Raw genomic sequence first — 26647 nt, forward strand, 5'->3', positions numbered from 1 at the left:
CTTTTCTTCTCCCCCACGATCCCTCTTCTTCGTCAAGATTATAATGACTCACTATCTTTTTTACGTTGGGGTGGTTGGAAAGAGGGTAGTTTTACGGTCCGATCAAATCAGAAAAATTTCAACTATCTGATTAATCACCAATAAGCAAATAGATTATTCTGAGGCACTATCTGTAAGTACTTGAAGAATAAAGTAGTAACAGATATGCTAAGTTCACTCTTTTTCTTTCTGCCCTTCTCTCCCTTGTTATGTGTTTCAGAACACAAATCTCTACAGAAAACGTCAAGAGCAATCTTTTCCACTGGCGTCAAGCTAGGTTTAATCAGTAAGTAATACTGGTAAGAAATAGTAAGACAGGAGAAAAGTGCTGGAGTGTTGATTTTCCCTTGCTTTCCCTCTACTAGTCATTTTTGTTTGGGTGGAGGTTGTATTTTGTATGTATAAACATGACTATTGTCCTGGAGCCCTCTCATGCAACTATAATTCTCTGGCTTCCAGAAACACTGTTCCCTTTCCTTTCCCTGAAAGTCTAGCTAGGATAGAACTACTTGCTTGTGTGGTTTGATCAGGGAACTTCAGCACTGTCTTTAGTAGGTCTGTTATTCAGTCCACACCTCTATAAATATTCCCTCCCTTAAATCTCTCTCAGTAATCCATTTGTTACCTGCAAGGAGCTAAACTGATATAATAGTCCTTCTGGGCCAATAAACTCTCATTCCAAATTACTCAACTCAACATCTCTTACACTATTCTTCAGTGAAGACTCCATCCCACCTTGTTGAACTAACACCTTCACTGCATATCATTACTACATTAGGACCTCTTTAGATTTACCTATAATTTATCATCCCTAAAGTTCATTTCATAAATGTGATGTATCAAAATGCAAACAAAAACTCGATTATTTTTCAGGAATTTGGTCAGAAAAAAAGTAGCTTTTTCCAGTGAAATCTATCTTACCTCCTTCTCTTTGTTGAGCAACACCAACTGGCTGTCTGTGAGTATGCAATACTTCCGCTCCCATGTTGTTGTTTCGGTGTAGGGTGACTGGCCGCAAGACAGACGATGGGTGGGTGGCCCTTTCACATCTGTGTGATAAGTGAGAAAAATAATAGCACAATCATTATAATGCTTAGTAAACTTGTATTTCAAATGTAAGCTTTCATAAAATCAAATTAAGTAAAGACATAAGTCTAACAGTGAATCTCAACTTCCTCTCAAGGAAATAAAAACTGTTACATACACAGAAAAAACTGGTCCTAAGGTCTGTAGAAAAGAGGGCTGAAATACTGCAGGAAGACTTGTTAGCACAAACTTGACACAATAATCACCACTTCATATACACTAAAACATGGGATGCTCAATTTGGAGCTAAACCAGCATCATTCAAAATAACGTTGTATGGGTGACTCACAGATAAGAGCAAAAGATGTAGCGTCTAGTCTTTTGGAGGAAGATGCTGCTGTTTGTACATTTGTGATGTTGATCCAGAACTGAGAAAGTGAAGTTATTGACAGCCTAGGCCTTCAAAATGTCTTTTTCTTGTGACTCACAGAATTAGAAATGTTTGAACTGTAGCATTATATTACCACTAGAGGCCAGTAAGATCTTAAAAACATAGAAAGTAATTTCCTCAAAGAAAGATCCAAACACATGATAACCTTCGTGTTTTTTAGAGGTATAGGTAAATGGTATCAAAGCAAAATATCTCAACTGTCCTCAAATGTCTCATTTCTCTCTAAGGTGTAAGAAGACAGGTGTCCAAGGAAATTATGATTACCTTTGTTACTTAAAAGTATTTTGTTATGAATTATTCACTCATCTGGGCTGTTGTACAACTTGGAACACCACCGTAATCATAAGTACACATTAGAGCCATTAAATAAGGTTTCCATGACGTTCGATATATATTAAAAGTCCTTTGGCCAAGAAAACTAATTCTTCTACGGAATACATAGCAGGGATTATTTCTGATGCATTTTTTATTACTATTCAGTTATTGTACTAAAGGAGAACCTCAAACTGAAGAAATTATAAAGTAAGTACTCATGAGGGTAGGAGAACTATAAATCATAAATATGAACATTTTATCTGTTAAATTACTCTTGCTTTCTATAGACTTTTTAATCACAGGTTAGGTATTCCTGATAGGTATTCAAATAGTTACCTAGGTATTTCATACTATAACTATTTAAATATGCATACTGATAGCCGAAGTTCCACAGAGTGTGAACAACAAATTAGGGCAGTTGGGTGTATGTTTCCACCTTACATCCTCTCTGGTGTCTGGTATTATCTTCAGTGCTCCTTCTGGCTTAACTTCCTGTGTTCTCTACAAGTCTATCTCAACTTACTGCTATGCATGTTTGGGGAAGTTATCAATGGCCTCACAAACAATTCAAAGTCTAAGAAGCAAAAATGTTATTGGGGGTTGACTGTACAGCTTGCTAAAAGGTCACGGTTTATCCTTTCACTTCCTTAATTTTCTGTGTCTGCGCACAGCAATACCCGCTCCATTTAGTCTCTCCCTTCATACCAACTATCTCTTTCCCACCCTCAACTCTCCTCTGTATTTTAACCATCTTATTTTAAAATTTCCTTTATACTTCAAAAGTTAAAATCATCACAAAATGCACTGAAAGAACGGACTCAATCCTTTTTGACATATATAAGAGATGCTTCCCTAGTCTTAAAAATCATGCCAAAAATGATTTTCTCCACATGATTTAGACAAACAAACGGGTTTGATTTTTACCACAATGCAGGCCTATTTTTAAAGCCAAATACCAAGGCCACTTCAACAGAGAGGGATGCACCTACTTTATGTAGAAATGTGGTGGTTTTGTGGCCTAGACAAGTTTTCATTCAAATGACTAACATCTTATGTAAGTTAGCCATGGTGACCTAAACTGCCCACTGTAATTTAATTTGAATAGTAATCAGTAATCTTATGATCTCTACTAAGCAAGAAGACACTGATATACCCTGCCCACAAAAATTACAATATAGGATTCTATATATAGCATAACCCAGGTTTCCCAACAAAATATAAACCTGCATCAGCACTGAATTTAAGTCTAAATTTTCATTCCATGTATGATCTTGAGCAATTCTCTTACTAGCTCACTTTCTCAAGTTCTCTCTCCAACCTGAGCTGTGTCCCTCAGGGAGTTTCCTCAGGGAGTCTAAGCCTTCTTACAAATTTTAAAATTTCGCAGGAAAGAAAATAAGAAAGATGTTAGAATAAGTGATTCTGGGGCTTTATTTAGCACTTCTGGTTTGAAGTTTAAAAGACATTTTAAGTAAAAATATAAGATGTTAAAATAACTCATAGATTTAATTTAGTAATTCTATTATATCCTGATTTCTATGGCTAAACGGACATCTAATGGCACATTAGCTTGTATACTAAGACTATATTAACAGGAAAAGCTCACATTATTTCCCTATTTCATCTTACCAATTCTACCAGTCTCTCTCTAGCGTGTTCATGCATTCTCTCTTCCTCTCTTGACATACTTTTAATTTCTGATTTCTAAATATATTTAGCATTTACTAGAAAAAAGGATAAATTAGATTTAGAAATAATCTTATTAGCAAAGTTGGAAAAAAAACTTTAGATTTGTACTGCCTCATTCTGATAAGGATTCCAAGGACACTGGGTGCTGGCCTTGTTACAAATGTTGAACAATTTTAGACACTAGAAATCAGAAGCTACTCAAAGCACTTTTCTAAGATTGAATACTAATGAATTTAAACTAGTAATTTTAATTTTTTTTAGATTCTTAAAATTATTAAGAACTTGTAAGAGGTTTTGTTTATGTGGGTTATATTTATCAAAGTTAACCATATTAGAAATTAAAACAGAAATTCTTAAAATATTTATTCAATAACAAACTTATTTCATGTTAATACAAATAACACATTTTTAGTGAAATGTAACTATTTTCCAAAACAAAAAATGTGAAAGGAGCGATACTGTGTTAAATTTTGTAAATCTTTTAAAAGTTTGGTTGAATAGAAGACAGCTGGGCTCACACATCTGTTTCAACATTCAATTGATTGCTTTATGTTGTTTTGATTGAAGTATATGAAGAAAATCTGGACTCAGATATGATCGTTGGGAAAAGGGAAGTGAATTTAAATGGCATTTTCAGATAATTGTGGATCATTTGTTTTAAGTACTATCCCAAAATCTGGGAAGCAGTTGCTTTTAAAAAGTGAATAAAAACTAGATTCTATGACCACATCAATGAACTTTTTACACTGTTACATTACAAATCACTGCCTCTTGAATGGACTTCTATCCATACCCATGTGTAAGGTAGGTAAAAGGTATCAGGCTTTTCTGCCCTCCCGCCTTTAGGATAGATGAGGGAACCCTGCGGTCCTGAATGCATGCCTGGTGGCGGGCACCTGAAGTGGGTACACCTGCGCTGAGAGACTGGACTTTTAAGGGCGGCGTCACGGGGATGCCAGCAGCAGCAGAAGCCGAGAGAGAAGCAGAGAACGCCGGAGAGCCCAGATAGAGTGAAGACTTGCTGGGGGCTGGGAGGCCTGCCAGCCTCCCGGCCACCTGGCCCCCCGGCCCCCTTACCTGCCATGTACATGGTAAATCCCAATAAAAGGACTGCAAAAGCCACTGAGGACTCTGACTCCTCCTTTACCCGGTCTGCTGGATCAGAAAACCTGCACCGTGTCCATTCCTGCCCTTTACAACATGAGTTTGTAAAATTATGCATGATCACTTAGGAAATATTGGTTCACTTAATTTGACACCTTTCATATAACATTAGGAAATCACATTCATGGTAACCCCTGGTAGCTTAGGGGTTAGTTTCAGCACTACTGAGCTATCACCAGCCACTGCTGCGTGAGTTTGATCCCTCCCCAGCCAGGGAGCTACCCACATGGCCCAGTAGACCTCTCCTATCTCGCCCCTGGCTCCCCTCAGCAGTGTGTTTCAGCAGATCTGACTGTTCTGCTCCCAATCTCTCTGGTGAATCCCCTCACCACCCCCCCACCTCGGGTCACCTGTGGCCTACACCCCAGTTCTTTTACGCATAAATAAAAATAAATCTTTTTAAAAAAACAAAAACAAAAAAGGGCCTCCCTGGTGGCGCAGCAGGTTGAGCACAGCACTGTGAAGCCGTCCACAGCCTCTGCGGTGCAGGTTCGATTCCTGGCCTGCTGGGGAGAGTCCCACATGGCGCGGCAGACCTCTCCTGTTGTGCCAGCTGCTCCCCTCAGCAGTACTTTCGGTCTGTCTGCCTTTTCTGTTCCCCACTCTGTCTCTGGTGAATCCTCTCACCCTCCCATGCCTCTGGACTGTACCCCAGCTATTGTATAAATTAAAAAAAAATCTTATAAAAAAATAAAATAATTTTAAAAACCCAAAAAGATAAATCACATTCACTAACCTTCAGAATGTACTTATCTCACCTAAAAGTCTTTTAAGTACTGCAAAGCTGTCAAGAACTCAAGGTAGCAGATTCAATTTTTACAAAATTCTGATTTTTGTTTTCAGTCTAGAGTCTTATCATAGGCAATACATATTATTGGTTTTTTGCCCTTAAGCTACAGATTTATCTTTATTTTTCCAAAACAAGCAGTTTGAGTAACCACAGTTTGTCTTTCAGTTGTTCTTTCAAGTAAAAATGATGTTTTATGCAGAACAAGTGGCAAGCTCAGCTCACAACTCAATTTGCACAAATGTTTCCAGTTTTGATAACCATCACACTTCAGTATGCATGTTTAAAAGATGTGACTTGAGGGTTGAGATTTCCTAAGATTAAGAACTTTTGCTGGGTTCTCAAGAATATTCTTAGGTAAAACTGGGTCTTTTCTCTCATTATTACTGGTGTAGTGTGGTACCACTGCCATGATTGCTGCTACTGCATCAGTAGTTTCACTAATAATTGCTTTGCATCATCAGTGCAATGTCAATGCAGTTTTTTTTTTTTTTTAAAGTGTCCCCTGTTTAGGAATAATAACATCCTCTTGTATTTAGATTCAGGTTTAGTGGAGAAGTGGGGAGAACTTACCCTTTGCATTCACATCTTGGCTAACTGTCTGGCACAAAAGGCACAGCTTTTAGCCTATCTCAGCTTTTTCATGCTTTCGTAAGTTTAGCTTTTTGAATTTTTGATTTAAAGTGTCTGTGAACACTTAGAGGTCCTTGTAGAGTTATTAATGGACCTAATCTCTCTCTCTTAAGATTATTTTTTAAAGATTTATTTATTTATTTGTTTATTTATACAAGCACTGGGTACAGTCAGAAGCACAGGAGGCTGAGAGAATTCACCAGAATCAGAGTGGAGAGCAGAACAGGCAGACTGACGAAATACACTGCTGAGGGGAGCAGTGGGTGGCAGGAGAGGTCTGTGAGCCATGTGGGACCCTCACCCGGTGTCCGGGGATCCAACCGGCGCTGCAGAGCTGCGGACAGCTTCGCAACCCAGTGCTCAACTGCTGCGCCACCAGGGAGGCCCAAGATTTTCTTTTCTTTTTTAAAATTAATCAATTAATTAATTAATTAATTAATTAATTAATTTATGCAAGAGCTGGGATGTAGGCCAGAGGTGTGTGGGGAGGGTGAGAGGATTCACCAGAGACAGAATGGGGAGCAGAACAGGCAGACTGACTGCAATACACTGCGAGGGGAGCAGCGGGCAAGACAGAAGAGGTCTGCTGCACCATGTGGGTAGCTTCCTGGCTGGGGATGCAATTCGTTCTGCAGTGGATGCTGATAGCTTCATAGTGCTGAGACTTAACCCCTTGCGCCACCAGGGAGGCCTGGACCTAATTTCAATGTTGTGGTGTCTCACGGAATAGGGAGGTGTAAGGAGAGGGAGAGGGATGGAGGAACAAGTTGTTGGTGGGGTAGTCAGAACACACACAACATTTCACTGTCTATATGGGTGCAGTTTGTGGTGCTCTAAAACAATTAACAATAGTAGCATCAAGGATCTTGATCACAGGTCACCAAAACAGATATCACAGTGAAAAAGTTTGAAATATTGTGAAATTAAACCAAAATATGACATAGAAACTTGAAGTGAGCATACGCTGGTGGAAAAATGGTGATGATAAATTTTCTTAATTCGGGGCTGCCACAAATCTTCAATTTGTAAAAATCACAGTATCTGTGCAGTGCAATAAAGCAAAGCACAATATCACAAGGTATTTCTAGAACTTCCTTTAGTGTAAGGTTTACAAAGAGTCCTTTTGGTGCCACTCTCTGTCTCAGTAACGCCAGGACCTAAGCATAAGGATTCTGAGACAATTCCAGCACAGGGCCAATTGAGTGACTCATCTGATAACAATGCTGTAAGTTCGTTGAAGGTATGATTCATTTATAATAGACAATCAGATCTTTGATAAAGGCAAATAACACTTCTCTTTGCAGTAGAACTAATTTTAGTTTGATGATATTACCTAAGTATTTTTAAAAGGTAGCCAGAATGAAAATGATTCCTGTGATGTGTCCATCTTGTTCTCCACATCACTAGTTCTCTGCACTGCACCTGACCATGTATGCCATGAAATGACAAGAAGAGCAGATCGTATGGTTTTCTTCTGCTTTTTAGACATGCAATAAAAGTAAAAAGTCCCATAATCCCCACAAGTATTGCTTAAGCAACTGGACAGCTTGGGTAACTGAATGTAATGTTATGAATGACATCAGCTTTCAGAAGACAGATGGCAGTCAATCACAGCCTGCTCTTCAATAGTCCACTAACATCTACAGTTCATACTGTTACCTAGATATAAAAATACAAAGTATTCAAAATAATTTATTTCCTAATTTATGTGAAAAAAGAGAAAAATATGCAAATTTTCTTAAACAGTGAAGTATTATGCTAATATACGTAAAATGTAAACATATACTACTAGTCTGCTCCTTAAAACAGTCATACTGTATGTAAATGATCAAAATTCAAGATCATTTTGGTGTCTTATGTTCCTGTTACTGGAAGAAAAATGCACTGTACTAAGGATTCACCTTTAATACCATTTAATATTCATTAGTTTCATTATATTTAGTACCTCTTCCTTTATTAATATAGCCACCCCCCCCATGCTTGCCTCTTTTAATTGAAACTCATCCCTTTCCATTAGGGGCAATTGCTGTGGAGAATTAAAGCTTTTAAAGCAAAGTGATTCTTAGTAAAGAAACAAAAAATAAAGTAGTTTACCTCTATTGAGAAATCATTTTCTGAATTTTTAGCTATTTGTTATACAACAAATACTTTGTATTGCTCTACCTAAGAAAGCAGAAAAAGGCACTGCATAAAAATAAAAATTGTTAAAAGTTTGACAGTATTAAAATTCTTCAGTAGCTCTATCTCTCCCAACAGAATCAACCAAAATACAATACACAGCTAAAAATACGTATTTTTCTGAATTGCGATGTGTTTGAGTCATAAATCACTAAATATACAACAAAAACTATCACGGAGATAATATGTTTCTTTAAGGAATCCTACCTGACAATTCAATTCAATCAGCTTGATCCTGGCACAGCTTAGCTGACTTACAGTAAAAGGAAAAACCTTTCTTTTCATCAAAAACCACTGACCTCAAATGAGTGGGAAGGAATAAACACCTATAATATGAGGCTACAATGCAGTAAAAGGAAGCATTTAGCTTTTTTTCTTCAAAACAACCAACACATACAGAACAGACAAACCTCTTAAGCAAATCTAATCCATTACCAAATATGTGCTGGATGACAAAATATAATATGAGGCTATATTAAGTGTTTTAAGAAGGAAAAGAATAATTTAGTCCATCATAAACTTCCAGTTGATTCTCCCAAATATTATTAGGCATCCTTAAAACCCTAAACACAATCCATCAACCAGTTCTAAGCTAAAAATAAACATACAAAAATCATTAATATTTCACAAATTTGTTAGTGGGTACATGTAAGTAGTATACAGTATCAGAGACCAGTTATATTTCCTTTTATACTGCAAATATATATTATAAGGTAAATAAACAACAATCTGTTAAAGGTTCACAAAGAATGCAAATATCACTTAACAGAATAACATTACCTAATAAGGGTTTCTAAAACTTACACTATCATAATTTTATTTTTTCTCATAAATAGATAAAAATCATATGCATAGTACATGGGGACATTTGTAAAATTTATGTTTTTTGTTTTTTTGTTTTTTGTTTCTCATTAGCCTTAATGTCCATCTTTGCTCCTAAGGTTCACCTACTTTTCACAGGCTTCCTAGGTTCACCTACTTTTCATAGGCTTCTCCATTAAATTAAAAGATATTTATGCTTGAAACACAATCCCATCAAGTAAACTACTGATAAATGATGAGAATTTACTCTATATTTTCTTGCCCAGATTTATGTGCAATTTCAAGCTTTTGGCAGGAACATACAAGCAAGTGTCTTTCAGTGATTATTCAATTTGGATTGTCAATTTTGGGTTAAAAATTTCCAAGTCACTATAGCAAATATTTGGATGGTGGAGAGTTCAAATATCAAGGAATATACTCACATTCCAGATAGTAAAGAGAAAAGAATGAATAAAGGGAAACAAATAATGATGATTTAGGTGAAGAAATAAAAATAATAAAGGTCAACAGGAAAATAAATGAACAGAAAGTTGGCAGGGGCGGTTCTTTGGGAAACAAATCAGATCAGAGTTGAAAGATACCTTAAAAAGTCTGTAAATCACACTCCCTCAATTCATAGCTTAATAAAGTAGGCTTAGGAGATTTTTTAAAAATGACCTGCTCAAAGTGACACATATAGCACAATTATCTTATTATTCTTATCTAGGATGTTTTTCTCTAACATCAACGTTTCTTGCTTTGCTTGGAATTCAGTATTTAGTTACTGTCTATAAAGCACTATATTAAACCCTGGGAATAAAATTTAACAGCAAACAAGACAGACCTAAGTCAGAGAAGTTAACTCAGGGAACTTAAGTAGAGGGGTTGAATACTATACAATTAATTTAAACAATTATCAAAAACACTATAGAGAAATTAGATAGGGTACTGTGAGAGCATATAATAAGAGCAACAGACAATAGTCTGGGGCATTACTACAGCTGCAAAGATGGTTAGCAGTGGAGAGGAATTTACATTAGCATCAGTATTAATATTTCAGGCAAATGAAATCACAGGCCCAAAAAACTTTGAGGAAGTGGTTCTGCTCTTACAACTATATGAAAGGGAGTCTCCTATGGCTGATGCAGAAAGCAGGGAGCTAAGTGAAGAGTTAGTAGGCTGATAAAATAATCAGGGTCAAGATTATCAAGAGGGCCTCCCTGGTGGCGCAAGGGGTTAAGCGCCACACTATGAAGCAATCCTCAGCCTCTGCAGCACGAGTTGGATCCCTGGTCGGCCAGCGAGCAACCCACATGGCACAGCAGGCCTCTCCTGACTCAGCAGCTGCTCCCCTCAGCAGTGTACTTCACTCAATCTGCCTGTTCTGTTCCCCACTCTGTCTCTGGTGAATCCTCTCACCCCCCGCATCTCTGGCCTGTACCCCAGCTCTTGTATGCATAAATAATAAAATCTTTTTAAAAAAAAATTAACAAGAGGCCTTTAGACTGTCTTCGCTTTCTAGATTCCATTTCTGAGCTAGGAAGAGCAAACTCTAAGGCATCCACACACCCAAGTTTGTGTGACAGAGAACCTCCATTCCTGTTGGTTCACCCAGAATCATAGGGCTATCTACCAAGACAGGAAAAAATGTCAATGAATGAAAATGTCAGCACCTTTAGTTCTGCATTCTTAGTTATGAAACATGTAGATTCACTTCTAAGAATTTTCTGCAAGAACAACTTAGAAATGCTTGGAACCGTAAGCTGAACAACTATACAAAGTTCTAGTGCAACATGGGGATCACTGATATTTCATAGTGGTATTTGTTTCATATTCTTAAAGTACTTCATTTTAATTGCTTTTGTATCCAGCTTCCCATAATTTGTGGAACTTATTATTTTAACTATCTCATTATTCCTTAAGATAGAGGTAGAATGCCAAGATGGTGCATGCTTTTGGCATGATGCTTTATCTGTGCAGTAATTGGGGATACCTGGCACCATTTCATGCATAAAATCATACCACAAAAAATATATACAAATATATTCATGAAATACATCATCAATTTCAGGCTCCATTTGGATTAAAAGCAGTATTGCACATCCTCTGGAAACCATAATTCTTGGAGCTGGATTTTTCACTAGAATCATTTATATGCGCTCATATAATCTTTTTTTGGGTATGGGTGACCATTTGTTTGATGGAAAACATTGCTGTCCATAATGGCTACAATATTCCCATCAACCCTTTAAATCTCATCCTTTTCTATGCTGTTTCTCAAATCATGATTTCCACCACATGATCTCTGTGGGGAACTATGCTTCAACATTTACATGATGGGACGGAATCCTTGGAAAAGATTCTCAATATGCTACCTACAAGGAAAAGGTGGAGGAGCTTGAGGGAAAAAAGACTGAATATTTCATATAAACCTTCCCGAAGATACATATTTTCCTGACCTAAAGGTAACAGTGCTTCTTGGGAGCTGAAATAAATGTGTCTTTTGGCTGCTAAGTCTCATAAAGAATATGAACAACCTTAAATTTTCTTACTAGTAAGAACTGTTTCTACTTTACATACAAGTTCTATATGGGTAGAAGTAAACATATATTTAAGCATAATCCACATAAGACATTTTTTAAAGCCATGCTGCTAACCTTACAAAAGGTTTTAAGTAATGGAAGAAAAATTAATTTATGTGTTTCCCCCCAGTAATACATGAGGCCTAAAGTTGAAATTAGCATTTAAGTTTTAAATATATAGTGGTCAAAAAACTCTTAATAGTGTGTGTTGGCTACACATTGAACTCTAAATATTTTTTATTTTTTGGAATTTGCCTAAAGATCTTTAAAATATCACAGGCTGAACGACATTAACTGATACAGTGTGAGAGAGGCTACAGCCAGCACCAAAAATTCCCACTCTTGTCTCGAGCTGACCAGTTTGAAAAGATTCTCTTTCTATGCAGAAGTCCTTTTTTTAATTGCTATGAACTACTGGCATCTATAAATTAAGGCATCCTCAACTGATGTAAGTAGTTTAGTCTAAAGGCTTTTGGGTTACTTGAGTTTTTTTTGAAATATTAAAGATTTATTTAATATTTTGTTTATTTATAATAAGTTTTTGTTACACTTAAAGCTATATCTTGAAACTTTGTGAACTGATTTAGTGTCTTTGCACTTTGAGCTATTAAAATAATTGTTTTTTTTGTCTGAAATAAATAAAACCCACCCAGGTGTATCTATCTACTAGGTCCAAGCCCTCTAACGCTGGCCTACAGAAGAATCATCACGTATGCCTTATTTCTATCTCACTTTAAAAAACATATGGCGGGCCTCCCCGGTGGCGCAGCGGTTGAGCGCTGGGTTGTGAAGCTGCCCGCGGCCTCTGCGGAGCCGGTTCGATCCCCGGCTGCTCCCCGTCCACTGGAGGAGGGTCCCGCATGGCGCGCAGACCTCTCCTGCAGCCCGCTGCTCCCCTCAGCAGTGTACTTCAGTCCTTCTGCCTGCTCTGCTCCCCGATATGGCTCTGGTGAATTCTCTCACCCTCCCGTGCTTCTGACTGTACCCAGTGCATGTATAAACAAAAACAAACAAATAAATAAATAAATAAAACATGCCTCAAAAAAAAAATTTAAAAAAAATAATAAAAAAAAAAATAAAAAACATATGGCAGCTACTAGATTAAAATGGCAGATAGAATCTATACAATTTCACTGTTCCTCAAAAGCTCACTAAAATTAAAGATAAATTTATATTCAGAGAGAAAGACAAAGGAAAAAATATCACAACAATAGAGAAAGAGAAATAAAGGACAAAACAAATAATATTTTACATCAGAGTCTTTGATCCATGCTGAATTAATGAAAAAGGTTTATGTATTAAATACAAGATAGCAAAGAGTGAAAAAATAAAACCCAATAGCATGTTAGAAGAATTTAAGTTCAGAAAATATCCTAGACAGCAGAACAAAAAGACAAAAATGGAAAAACAAGAAAGAAAAGAAAAGAAACCAATTCAAGAAATTCAACATAAAAATAACAGAAGAGGAAGTAGAAATGATGAATTGCGAATTACTGAAGGATTAGGTTTCCAGACTGAAATCCCCCGAGAGCCCAGCAAAACTGATGAAAATAAATACCCAACAAAACACATCACTGAGAAAAAATAGTTTATATACAAAATCTCGGAAACAAAAATAGAGCTTGATTTCTCAAAAATAACTCAAGAATTTTGAAGACAATGGAGAAAAACCTTTAAAATTAAAAACAAAATTATTTACAACTTTGATTATTCACTTAGTCAAACTAACAATTGTGAGGATAGAATGCATTTTTTAAAAGATATTCAAAACCTTAAATATTGCATACATCATGTAGTGTTTCCCAGAAAGCTATTATACAGTAAATCCTCATTCAACATGAGGAAGTGCCTTCGTCTGCTTGGGGCTGCCATAACAAAATACCACAGACTGGATGGCTTACACATCAGAAATGTATTTTCCCATAGGTCTGGAGACTGGGCCATGCAAGATCAGGGTGCTGGCCAACTTGGTTCCTGCTCAGCATAGGGTTCCTGGGTTGTATACGGCTGCCTTCTCCCCGTGTTCTTGGTGATGGAGATAAAGAGGTATATCTTCCTCTTATAAAAGTACCAGCTCTTTCAGATTAGAGTTCTATTCTTGTGACCTCATTTAACAATTATCACCTCTCACAGGTGCTATTGCCAAGATAGAGTTAGATTTGATGTATAGGGCTCTAACATAAAATACAAAAATTGGGGAAGTATACAAACATTCAATTCATAACAGAGAGTAAACCAAAAAAGAAAGAAAGAAACATCAGGAACACCAACAAAGGAGAGTAGCAAAGAATATTGAAAATGATAAAGAGAAACAGGAGGCTGATGACTACACAGCAGATACAAGCAGTTCAGATTATACCAGTGGGACTTAAAGGGATTGGCATGCTGAAGGCTGTGCCATCTTTTAAAATCACTGGAGCATTTATTTGAATGAACCAAGGAGATAAATAAAAAGAAAGGATGACTTAAGATCCTAGAAACAGAGAATTCAATCTAAGAGAAAGGTAGAGGGAATTCCAAGAATGACAGTAAAGGGAACTTGGAGGATGATAGATATTCAGGAAATAGTTCTAAATATAAGACTAGTGGTGGCAGGAGGTATGTTCCCAAGGAAAAAAGAAAACAAAGTAAAACAAGGCTGTCTCTGTTAGTTACTTGCCAGTATTGACTTTGACTAAAACTGTACTGTACGACAATGGAAGGCATGAGAAAAATAAAGCATAGGTACAAAGAAAATTAAACAAATGAAAAAACAAGGCAGTTATTACCCTCAAAAAAAAAAGACAAGAAAATATAAAATGCTATTCAATCACAGCCAGTGTATAAAAGGCATAATAATGTAAATAATTGAACACTGATTTAAAAAAAAAAACACACAACCATGATGAGAAAGTTGGAATGATGATTACCATATATATGGTAAATGTTAATTTACCATAATGAAAATATTCAAGAAAAACTAAAATCAATGAAAAATAAACTCAGCAGTGATATTTCCATATTATTTAGCACTAAGAAATGCAAGCATAAAAACTAGAAGAGTCAAGACTTCAGGACCTCTTTAAGGGTGAGAAAAACCAATGAATTTTGTCAAGAAAAAAAAGGGTAGAAAACTTAACTGAAAAAAACTGGCAAAAGATTTAACAACCACTTCATAATAAAGAATATCCAAACATCCACTTAACATGTAAAAAGGTGTTCAACTTTATTAATCATCAGGAAAATATAAATGAAAACTGTAGTGAGATATCACTCTATACCCAACAAAGTATATAAAGGAAAAAGTTTCAAATGTTGGTGAGGATGTAGAGGAACTGCAGGTGGAAGTGTGAACTGGTGTGGTCACTTTGAAAAACTGTTTTTGACAACCTTTACTAAACTTGAACAAAGCAGCTCTACTGGTAGATATATACCGAACAGAAATGTGGACACATTTTCACCATAAGTCATGTGTAGGAGTGCACAGAGCAGGACTGTTCACAATAGCCAAAACTAGAAACAATAAAATGCCCAATAAAATGGACAATAAATTGTGGTAATTCATAAAATGGAGTATTATATATGAATGTGAATGAAGGCAATAGAACTAGATGTATGACGCTTACAAATATAACAGTGATCAAAAAAAACTGTGATTTCGCATAGTTTACATAGTTAAAAACACATAAACTTAATTAATCTGTGGTATTTAGTGAACGAGGTAGTTCTTTCTCTTTCAATGTGCAGTGACCGGGGAAGGACGTAATATGGGCTTCTGGGATTCTAGTAATGTTTTGTTTCTTCAGCAGGGCACACATTACTCAGGTATGCTGCCTTTATGCAAAGTCATTAAGCTTTACATTAAGCTACAGTCCTTGTGCACTTTTCTCTGTGTTCAGTACATTTCAGTTAAAAAAACTGTATGTCAGAAAGATTCCAAATCAATCATTTATGAGTTGTGTGATCTTGGACAAATTACTCAAACTTCTTCATCTTTAAAATAGGGTGGCAAAGCACCTACTCTTGTAGGGACTTTCGTGAGGTACAGATGAGATTATACACATTGAATATATAACAAAGTGCCTGCACATACTAAGCACACAATTAGAGGTTATTTTTTATATTATTAGTTATTTGGGCAATTAAAAAGAGAGGGAATCAGTATATTGTTCCATTGTGAACAAATTTGACTTACACGAAACATGAGTTTAGCTGTGTAGACAGATGACTAGATTCAAATCTACCATTTATGATTTCCAAGACTTGGGGGAAGTGATTTAACCTCACTCTGAGACTCCATTTTCCTAGTTATAAAAGGGAAAAGATGATAGCTTTGTGCATGTGCATGTTTAGGGAAAACTGTAAACACAGATGAAAAAATGGAAGAAAGTTCCAAACAAAATGTTTGAAACTATACATGTTTCTGTATTTTCATATGTGTGTATGTGTAAGTGTGAATGCATGAGTTATTTTAAAATATGAACACCAGTAGTGGGAAAAACTTACAAAGGAGTCGAAAGTGAATACTTCTTATGAAACAGAAACTGGCTCAGGCATGAGCAATACTAACTGATCTTTTTCATTTCAATTCTTGTCAAAAAGACTTGTTACCATGTACATCTACTACTTTGACTTAAGATTAAATTTAAAATAACATTATTCACTTAAAATATATACTTAGGTCTGACAAAATTAGAAAATAGTTAAAGGGAAGTTGCAAACTAAGTTGATCAAGATCGACCTCATGGACGAAAGGAAAATGAACTTTAAAGCACTTTAATATCCCCACAATTCAACATCTAAACATGGTACAGTGTGTGAATGGCCTATAAATGCTAATTTGGAGTCCACAGATATCAAATTTTATCTGTAGTTAGAGAACCACCTGTTACTAGGGAACCACCTATTTTTGACTAACACAAATCTACTTAAAGACCTTAGGAATCAGGCTATAGGGCTTTTAAAAAATATTTATCTAAGTAGCATTTGGAACATCAGATTGAAACTCATACTTCTCATATGACTCTCCCCACGGCTTGAATTTCCCCCATAAGACAACTACTAGAGTATCTGAACATACAGGAAAGTGATATTCCAAGTTCCCTGGCACCTAGGCTGGGACTCTTATATAGAGGTGGTTAATGTAACCAATCTAATTTTCAGCACATGTGAATTGTTTAAGGAGAGTCTACCAAAACACAGAAATTTGGCAGAGTGAAATCATTAGTCACAGCAGGCCCCAAGTTCCCAGCAATGGTTATTTGAGTGAATGAACACATTAGAACAAACCAAAAAAATTTCTCAATCTCTGGCACACAAAAGAAGTTCAAGAAATGTTAGCATTCATTACTACCACTGTTATACTAAGAGGCATCATGGTCAAGTGGACCAGACTCTGGCAAAAAGGAGTCAGACTGCCTGAAAAGGAATCCCGGTTATGAGACTCTAGTCAAGATACTTAACCTCTTGGTTTCTCAGTTTCTTCATTTTTAAAATCGGAAATGGTTTCTACCTCACAGGGCTGTGGTAAAGATTAAATGAGAAATGTCAAGCATTTATATTTATAATATAAATTATATTTATAATATAAGGATTATATTCTTATATTTTCTTTACATGTCTAAAATAATGGATTTATTTCCAAGTCAAACTTATTGAGGCTAAAATATTTTTTATTAAATTCGTTTATTTTCTTATATCATTGTTAATTTTTGTACTGTATTTGAGTTCTCCTCCATAGTTCTCCCATCACCAAGGCAACTATGATCCATCACCACATGCCCTTACTCTCTTCCTCCCCTATTTTAATCAAACATCTGGGGGCAAAAAAAAAAAACTGACTTAGAGCGTGAAAGACCTTAAGGATTATATGATGTATGTAAACAAATTTTTCCTTGGAAATATTATTGGGGGGGGGGGAAGACTACATGTTTGCTCTAACCGAAGGAAATTAACTATCTGTTATCGCTGGACCGATTTTAATAAATCACTGTTCCATGAATTCAACCATCATTTCATATGTAAATTTTACAGAGGACGAGTCACTGAACCTATAATTTTTTGGCCGCAGAAACAATGATAACCCAATATAAAATATAAGGGCAGAAATATTCTTTATTTAGTACAGTGTGGTCAGCTCAATGTGTATCATTTAAGTCAGTCTACCAATTGCACGAGAGAGAAAGCGAGAGATACTGCTGTAATCTAACTTATTAGTTCAAATACTCCCAGCTCTGTCTCTAATCACCACAAGCTATTGACTAAATTTGAGAAGCAATTAATCCTCATTTGTTTCTCTACAAGTTTCAGTTTCAATTAGAATAAAAATGTGCACATACTTCTCAACTGCAATCACAAGAATGTAAAATAATAAGTAATTTGCCAGGTGATTTTTTTGTATAAAAAAAAAGTTGAATACAAACTTAAAAGATTAAGGAATGGATAGCAAGGTGAAGATTAAGTGATTCTTAATCTTCAAGTTTAAAAAAAATCATACATATGTAGTACATCTCAATTCCTAAGGGCATTCAGGTGCTTTTAAAAAACTATCTGAACTCCTCTGTAGGTCCATAAACAATAGATCCATTGTGTGGATCTGTAAATTGTATGACGTCATTGAAATACAAGCACCAATTGGTATCACAAACAGTTTGTGTTTCCAAGGATACCAGGAAATTTAAATACCCTGCAGTTACACAAAGCCCAGGAGCATGACCTTGCTAACAATACAGGAGCCTGCTTATTTTCTCTTTTTAATCACTTTCCAACAGAGAAAAGATACTGATTTTGCCCCAATAATTCCTCCAAATAATATACTAAGGGACATTCTTCATTCAATTATTCATTTATTTTTATACTCTTAATGACAGCAAAAAAGAGGATTAAGCCTTTGCATAGCCCTGTTAGAGAGAGACTCTTGAAAGGCCAGTCTGGAGTCCTTTAATGAAACTTCATATTACAGATTTTTTTAAATAAAATACACAGAAACAATCCTGATTAATCCCTACAATAATGCTCTTCTATGTTATTGAGTACCATTTTAGTAACAGAAAAGTATTTCTACCTTGTATGCCTTTATTGGAAAAGATATTTTTCCTTACTTAATATTAGCCTTGAATTCACATATGAACTTAGTATGTAAATTTGCTTATTCTAGCTGAAGTAACTACTACAACACAGAAACAAGTTAAGTATGAATACAAATAACTGCATTATTGTTAAATGTTTGTCTTTATAAAGGTCTGGTTAAAAACAGGTAGTACTTAACAACAAAATTGTTATAAAAAGTCTATAGCTAAGTAACTCATATCTATCTATCCAGAGATCTTGACATTTCCAGAGTTATTATTTTTTGATTTAGGAGATAAACATATTTAAGCAAGTGTTTCTCAAAATGCAGGATGGAGACCGACACAAAAAATAGGGAGACTTCACAAATTAAACTTAGAAAGTTCCCAAGAGCTATTTGATAATGATGGAAGCAGCAGGGATACATGAAGAAATACATGAATGGAAAACAATGCCTTATTTTTTCTCTTCTTACAATGTCACATTCGGACTGTTACAATGTCAAAAGACTACAAAGAAAGTTTCTATTTAGTCATTTATACACACACACTCTTAAATAATGCCATTTATTACAAACTGTTACATGAAAACTGTATTAGGTGCCTATTTAATATTTTAAAGCAAGTTGTCAAGTATGTTTTAGGGAGCTTATACATTGCTTAGTACTTTTAAAGATTATTACATTGGCTTAATCCTTAGAAAGATAGAATCTCACGAAGAACAAAATTATTTACACAAGTGGTCTAGTTAACCACACTTACTTTTAATATACAGTAGTGTGAAGAACTGAACGGTTTGTGTAAAGCATCAATTACAAGACTCTCAAAATATAGCAAATACAAATTCTAAGCTTTTTTTTTTACTCTACTCCAATATATGTTTTATACAAGTCTCCTAGAGCCTCCAAAAGTAACAACTATTGTATGTGAGTGGTTTACATGTGACAATTAATGAAGAATGAAGAAAGGTATATATTAAATTTAGTGAGACACAAAAGCAATTCTGAAGGAAATAAATGTATAAGATACAATTCTCAATGGAATAACTACAGGAAAGAACCAAGCCATGGGCTCAACACTTTCCAATTCATCATTAAGCTGAATTTTGCAAAATTTCATATCTTCATCAAGCCAACATTTATGTGCAGATAAATTTCCAATAGACCAATTATAAGATGTGATTAAACATATTTTACTTACATCACATTCAATTTGTCAAAATAGGAATCTACTAAAAGTAATTCTTTAAGCGGAAGCACCTCATCTTTATGTAAAAGTGTATAATGTCTAAATTAAAAGTCAGTTTCATTATTAATGAAAGTGCTATCAAAGTGTCAAATCTAGTCAAGAGAAAATAAAACCAGAGTATATGTAGAAAAAATTAGAGTTGAACCAGCTAAGAAGTTTCTTAATCTCTCCTATTATTTCATAGTTTCCTTATATCCAAGTGGAGATAAGAAAGAGTGGACAAAAATGGCCAGGAACCAGATATAGCAAGGCAAACGGGAGAAGAACTGCTGAAGCACAGGATAAAGAGGAAAATGGCAGGATATTACTTCTAGAGGCTCAGCAGTTTGGATTCTTTTTTAGTACTGCAGACCAAACTATCTGTTTTTATTTTTTATTTTTTTAAAGATTTATTTATTTATGTATACAAGAACAGGGGAAAGGCCATAGGTGTGTGTGGTGGGGGACGAGGGGTGAGAGGATGCACCAGAGACAGATTGGGGAGCAGAACAGGCGGACTGACTGAAATACACTGCTGAGGGGAGCAGCGGGCGAACCAGGAGAGGTCTGCTGTGCCATGTGGGTAGCTCCCTGGCCAGGGATAGAACTCGGGCTGCAGTAACTGCAGATAGCTTCATAGGCTGTTTCTTAGCCCCTTGAGCCACCAGGGAGGCCCAACTATCTGTTTTTATAACCAGGACAAGAACTATCTCTTGAAAATTGCCTGGATCTAGAGGGTGAAGTATACGAACCTACCCTAGTTTTAGTAGTTTACTACATAAACTTATAATTTAAATGAACAAGATGGGCCTCCCTGGTGGCGCAGGGGTTCAGACACAACCTATGAAGCTGTCCGCAGCCTCTGTGGCATGAGTTTGATCCCCAGCCAGGGAGCTCCCCACATGGCGCAGCAGACCTCTCCTACTCACCTGCTGCTCCCCTCAGCAATGTATTTCAGTCAATCTGCCTGTTTTGTTCCCCACTCTGTCTCTGGTGAATCCTGTCACCCCCCCACACCTCTGGCCTGTACCCCAGTTCTTGTATGCATAAATAAATCTTTAAAAATAAATAAGATGGTGTACATAGTGCATTTATTAATGATATAGAATGGAATACATTGGTACTATGGACACAGAACCAGGATCTAAAAGGATGACATTTTTTAAAATGTGCCACCTTTAATATGCTAAAACTTATTGGAAAACATTGTTTACACTATCTGATGTCTTTGATTGAAAGTCTTTGAGAATGATTTTTTGGCTATTTGTGGTTCCATATGACTTTTAGATTTTTTTGAAAATGAAATTTTGATAGGGATTGCAGTAAATATATAAGTCACTTTGGGTGATATGGATATTTTAACATTAGTTAGTACTCCTAATTCATAATTCATTTGATTTTTTTATTTGTAACTTCTTGATTTCATCAATCTCATACTTTTCAGTGTACAGAACATTTATATCCATGGTTAAATTTATTCCTCAGTATTTTATTCTTCTCAATGCCACCAGTAAACAAGACTTTTCTTAATATCTCTTCTGATGATCATTGTTAGTGTATAGAAATGCAATTGACTTTTATATATTGATTTGTGTCCTGCAACTTTACTGAACTTGTTTATTAGTTCTAATAGTTTTTTGATAGGTTCTTCAGGGATTTCAATATACAAGATCATAAATCTGCAAAAAAAAATTTATTTCTTCTGTTCTGATTTGGATGTCTTTTATTTATTTTTCTTAATTACTCTAGGGTTCCTACCTAGAATAACAGTGATGACAGTAGGTATCCAAACCATGCCTTATTGCTAATCCCAGAGGAAAAGCACAAACCTTCTCATTGCTGAGTATGTTAGCTTTGGGCTAGTCAAATAGGGTTTTGTTTAATGTGTGTTCCATTACTCAAATGCTTTTCCTCCATTTGTTGTGATGATCATATGATTTTTGTCCTTCATTTTGTTAATGTGATATATCACATTGATTTGTGGAAGGTGAACCATCCTTACATCCCAGAAATAAATCATATTCTTTAATGCAGTTGAATTTAGTTTCCAAATATTTAGTTGAGGATTTTCACATCTATGTTGATCAGGGATATCGGCCTGTAATTTTCTTACTTTCTCTCTCTTTTTTTTTTTTTTTTGTAGTTTCTTTTGTAGTTTTCCTATCAAGGTAATGCTGGCATTGTAAAATGAGTTTGGAAGTATTTCCTACTCTTCTATTTTTTGGAAGAGCTTGAAAAGGATTAGTACAAATTCTTTAAATATTTGGTAGAAATCAGCAATGAAGCCATATGGTCCTAAACTTTTCTTTGTTAGGACACTCCTTACTAGTAATTGTTCTGTTCAGATACTCTATTTATCCTAATTCCATCTTGGCAGGTTGTATGTTCTACAAATTGTTCTAGTTCTTTTAGGTTATTCAGTGTGTGGTGTGTAATTGTTCAAAGTAAACTCTTCTGATTTTTGCATTTCTGTAATTCTTTGAAATGTCCTCTTTTCATTTCTGATTTTGAGCTTTTTTTTTTCTTAGTCTAACTTAGGTTTTTCAATTTTTGTTGTTAGTAACAGCTCTTAGATTCACCAATCTTTTCTTTTGTATTTCTAATTCCATATGATATATTTCTGCTCTGACCTTTGCTAATCCCTTTCTTCTACTAACTTTGGATTTTATTTAATTTTTTTTTCTAGTTTCAAGATATAAGTAAGATGACTTATTTGGTATTTTTACATTTTCTCAACATAGGAAATTAATACTATAAACTTCCCCCTTAGAACTACCTTTGCTGCACCCCACAGGATTTAGTACATTGTGCTTCCATTTTTGTTTCAAAATAATTTTATTTCTTCTTTGACTCATGAATTGTTAAGAATATGTGCTTAATTTTCACATACTGGTGAATTAACCAGTTTTCCTTTTGTAACTGATTTCTAGTTTCAGACCATTGTAATAATTAAGAATTGTTTTGCAACCTCACATATAATTTATCCTGGAGAATATCCTATGTGTTCTTCAGAAGAGTGTTCATTCTTCTCTCTTAGATGGAATTGTTTGTATACGTTGGTTAGGTCCATCTAGCCTAAAGTATAATTTGAGACAAGGTTATGCTTCCTAACTGATTTACTGTTGAAAGTCGGGTATTTTAGTCCTCCAGGCGAGAAGGACAGTGTTAGAATGGGATCAGACCAGGGGTAGAAGAAATAAAGGAAGATACTATTGGAGGAATATTCTAAATAGACAAATTTGAAGATGAACTGGATTGGGTCACAGAGGGGGGAAATTAGATATTAAAGTAGCCCCAATTTTTGGATTAACAAAAGAATCCTGATTTTATAATGTATTTGGCATTTGGTATTTTTATGACTATTATTAGAAATGTTTTGCCTTTCATTTCTATCTAAAAATTCCTTCTTGAGTTTTCTTGGCTAAAGCCTGTGCTCTGATCTAAAGAGTTCTGATCTTAAAAGTTGATAACACTATTTCATACCTCTTTCATTAGAAGCATTTCAGAGATCTCCAACTAAAGCAAAAAGAGAGGAGGAATGACAGTCCAAAAACATAAAAAATTAAACAAATTAAGCTTATTATTTATTTTATAACCTTTGTGCAACTATGACAATAAAACAATTTACATTTTATTTAAATGCCAACATTCATATTGTGATATATCTCAGATAATCTATATCCATGCTAGTATTCTCTTCCAAGTGTAAGTGAATAGCAATATCCTATACTGTTTGAATACTCGTAATCAATGTCAATTTTGTTATTTCAATTTTACACTTAAAATGCTACTTAAATTCCCTAAGTTTAGAATGCTTTTATTTTATTTTCAAAACTTAACTTATTTTAATTCCCCAGATTTACTTTTGAAATGAAAATTGTTTCAGGCTAACTTATAATCTTAAAGTGAATTAATGGGAATTAACAAAATAAAAAGTCCTCGAGATAATTGTTCAGATTACACACATTTTCCAAAACTTTATTTTTTGAATAAATATTTTCTTTTAAAAAAATTAGAAATCAGCACTTGTTAAGGACCCCAATAAGGAAATAAACCTGGAACTTTGAAATCTTTCTGTATATATTATTTTTGACCTGGACATTTGACTCTTTGAAATCCATAAAAGTATTTAGTTAAATCTAGCTAATATGAAATAGTCAAAATCTTATGTAATATTTCACTTCATATACTGCTTCTACCTGCAATGAATGCTGACAAGATTAACTGTGGTATTAATGATAATGAAAGAATAAACAGTAATTTTATACTTTCCTTTCTAGATTGCAAGTAAGTGAAGAAAAGACTGTCTTACTTCTTATACAGGCATTCAGTAGCCATATCATCAATAATGACTGAACTGAATTCATTAAAATACAATTATACTGTGGAGGGGAGGAGGCTAAATGTTGTTTAAAGGTATTTTTTAGTCCATATTTTATTGTCATTATAATGAATCAACCATTCTTGTCCCCACTTTCATCCTTTTTCTTTTCTTAAAAAAGAATCAGTTATATTTTAATTATAACTAAGCAGAAAGATGAGGAATTATTGTTCAGCCATTATCTATAATCTATATATAATGATTTAGATAGACTGCTAGTATAATATGGTAACAAAGATCTATATTTTTTAAATGATAAAATACAAAGGGGATATTCTAACAGAAGTATCAACACCCCCACATTATACATATATAGCAACTTTGGATTACTAGTTACTAAGCTGATTAAAGGCTATACATATTTAATGAGCAAGTTAATATCAATGCAGAGATGAATAAACTTATAAATTTATATAGCACCTTCTCCCACAGATCTCAAAGCATTTTCTGAAAGTTTCTTTACCATCTTCCATGAAGTGAGCATATGGTTAGATTCCTCCAGCTTTACATGGCAAGATTTAGACTCAGAAAGGTTAAGCAGCTTCCCAAAGAGTCCACATGAGTCAGGAGCATAACAGAAATAGAACCCCAGATTCCCAATTCTTAGTCTCACACTAAAAATCTACCAGACCTCATTTAACCCCACCTTTTCTGATCTTAAGAAATTATAAAATGACAACAGTAATAACAGCACCAGCAAACATAATAGTAAGTACTAGTTACTGACTGTTAAGGACTTTACATATGCATACTTTTATTAAACTTCACAGCATTTCTGTGGGGTTGGCACTATTATCATTCCATATTACACATTAAGAAACTGAGGCACAGAGAATTTTAGTAAATTGATTACAATCATGTCATTAGTAACAGGTAGTCAGGATTTGAATCAAAGTAGTCTAACTTTATAGTCCAGTCATAATCACAATGGTATGTAAAATCTGGTCTACCAAGAGGAGTCAGGTGATCTGGGTTCTCATTCAGCTAGATTTTATACTGGCTAGCAATTGGGTTTAGGTAGAATTACCACATGCCCCAGATTATATTTGCTGTCCCAAATAAATTATACTATTCCCTTTCAATCTTCAAAATTGTCTCTGTTTTGATTATATATTAAAAGGTCATCTTAATATTAGGCATATGTTTTATCTTCCTTGACTTTGTTTACTCAACTGTAAATTAGGTTATTTTTAATCAGAGGACATGAGCTGTTTTTTTTTTTAATTCTACAATAATGTAATGAAACAATGTAAGACATAGTTATACCAGGAAAGTTTTTATTTATGTATTTTATTAGTCCTCAGTTAAAATTTCTATAGAGAAATAAAAGTTTATCAAACACAAAAATGCTCACTAGTCAATCTCCATTTGCACACTAGCTATCCCTGAATATTTGTTGATCATTTCTGAATGCCATGAGTACAAAATAACTGCAGAACCAAACTGCTAATCTTACAAAAGAAAAAGGATTTCCCAAAGCTGATGACAGCATTATTGAAAAAGAGCTCAGAGCCCATGTAAAAGTTCTGATAAGTGAGAATACAGAAAAGCAGTATTATTATTTAACAACTGCAGAAAAATGACACAAGTGACAAAATCTAGGTAGTCTACAGAAAAGTAAAAATAACAAAGGATTCAAAGTGCATCTTGGGCCACACAATAAAGTATAAAATCATTTCTTCCAACTGTTCTTTGCTAAATACAACTATAAACTTTGGTGCTACAAATGGTAGCCATAGAACTCTGAAAATAAAAGAGGATTGATGTCCCAGAGATCCTGGAACTGGAGGAACAACACAGTGGCAGAACATCTTACACCCTTCTCAACAGCCCCCTCCCCACCCCATTCAACAAAAGTTGGTGACCTAGGCCTGACCCCAATCCTAGCAACAGAAAGTAGCCTTTGTGATCTCATTCCTTTTTTCAGCACTAAGCAAACCCAATAGCACTGGCAAGGGGTTACATGATAAGAAGGAGTCCTATAATGAGCAGCAGAGGAAAGAACTCTATTTCCCCTCCGGTAGTGAGACCCACCTCCCATGAACCCCAAACTACACTGAGACACACCAAGTAGCCCAGAGAGGCACAAGAAAGAGGGCCCCACCACAATAATAGGCAAGTCTGGGAACTGTTCTCCATCTTCTCTCACAGGCAGGGAGATCCTGCCACAAGCAGCCCAGCTGGAAAAATCTTTTTTAAATTGAGTTAACATTGGATTACATTGTTTTGGAAGAATAGGATCTTTCAGGTGTAGTTACCATAGCCCACCCACCACTAAAGCACCCAGAGTTTACCCCCTTAGTCCACTGTCTTCCTCCCTTCTCTGTT

General features: G+C 35.2%; 1 protein-coding gene and 1 pseudogene across 4 annotated transcripts in view; one reads left to right on the plus strand and one right to left on the minus strand.

Annotated features, from left to right (window-relative positions):
• Positions 1-26647, minus strand: part of RASAL2 (RAS protein activator like 2) — a gene marked incomplete at both ends in the record, with an annotated part of 312747 nt that overhangs the window by 163409 nt on the left and 122691 nt on the right. For all 3 annotated transcript variants that reach the window (XM_084249590.1, XM_084249589.1, XM_084249588.1), the window contains one exon: positions 961-1088. In XM_084249590.1, coding sequence (XP_084105716.1) covers positions 961-1088 — 128 coding nt within the window. The remainder of the gene's footprint in view (positions 1-960; positions 1089-26647) is intronic.
• On the plus strand, positions 10731-11513 carry LOC311180573 (methylsterol monooxygenase 1-like; annotated as a pseudogene). Its single transcript has one exon. The product of its transcript is annotated as a methylsterol monooxygenase 1-like (transcript).

This window comes from Talpa europaea, assembly GCF_964194135.1.
Source record: "Talpa europaea genome assembly, chromosome: 12".
NCBI classification, from domain to species: Eukaryota; Metazoa; Chordata; class Mammalia; order Eulipotyphla; family Talpidae; genus Talpa; species Talpa europaea.